Source organism: Lottia gigantea, assembly GCF_000327385.1.
Source record: "Lottia gigantea unplaced genomic scaffold LOTGIsca_829, whole genome shotgun sequence".
In the NCBI taxonomy this organism is placed as follows: domain Eukaryota; kingdom Metazoa; phylum Mollusca; class Gastropoda; family Lottiidae; genus Lottia; species Lottia gigantea.
Window position 1 is genome coordinate 69,431 of NW_008710752.1, and position 905 is coordinate 70,335.

General features: G+C 41.2%; 1 protein-coding gene across 1 annotated transcript; it reads right to left on the minus strand.

Moving 5' to 3' along the window:
• Nucleotides 1-715: 715 nt before the first annotated feature.
• On the minus strand, nt 716-905 carry LOTGIDRAFT_146473 (hypothetical protein; the record flags this gene model as incomplete). The annotated part of the gene is made up of 1 exon (XM_009067487.1): nt 716-905. A coding segment is annotated over one exon (190 nt), but the record flags the coding sequence as incomplete, so codon positions are not given.

Sequence of the window (905 nt, forward strand, 5' to 3'; positions counted from 1 at the left end):
TTCTTTTACCTTCTAATACGTCTGCTCAGCTCGACAGTCAAATAGTAGAATGAACCCAATACCACTCAAACAAACACACACATAAATTTCCCCTCTCTCTCTTTCTTTAGTNTGCTTCACGCGCCGTCAAAGCCCATTGGTTGCTTTTAACTCAATGCGGCTCTCTGATTGGCCCAAAACGACGTCACGCCATTGGCTAACTTTCGATCCTCTTTTTCTAGTCAGTTTGTACCAAAAAGCTTTCGACTCCTTTTTTCATGTCGTTTTGAACTAAAAAGCTTTCGACTCTACTTTTTCGTCGTTTTGAACGAAAAAGTGTTGGATGCTTCTTTTTCGACCGTTTTCTATCACTCATTTACCTTCATATCGCCGAAAAAGCGTTCGATCCCCTTTTTCTGGTCATTTTGTACCATGTACCATTTTTCGAAGAATTTTGTAAAAAAAAAAGTGTTCGATCCTATTTTCAAGCGAAAAGTGTCCCTTTTCAACCGTTTTGCCTCTCGGCATAGGGGGGAATGAATTTTTTGTCTATTTCACCTCACCCGTGGATCTGCTTTGATCAGGGACGAATAACGAGAGTTATTATTAGACAGGGGATATTGGGGACATTCCTTTATTTTGAAATGTAAGATTTAGACTTTTTCCCTCTTTTTTGAGATTTTGGGTGGCCCTGAAAAGGGCCGTTTTTTTGTGTATTCTAAATAAATCGCTAGATTTATTTGGATGCAGCCTTCTCGGATTTCTTGGGTAAGAGAACGGCTTGGATGTTGGGGAGGACACCACCTTGAGCGATGGTTACTCCGGACAACAGCTTGTTCAATTCCTCGTCATTTCGGATAGCCAACTGTAAATGTCTTGGAATGATTCTGGATTTCTTGTTGTCACGGGCAGCGTTACCAGCCAAC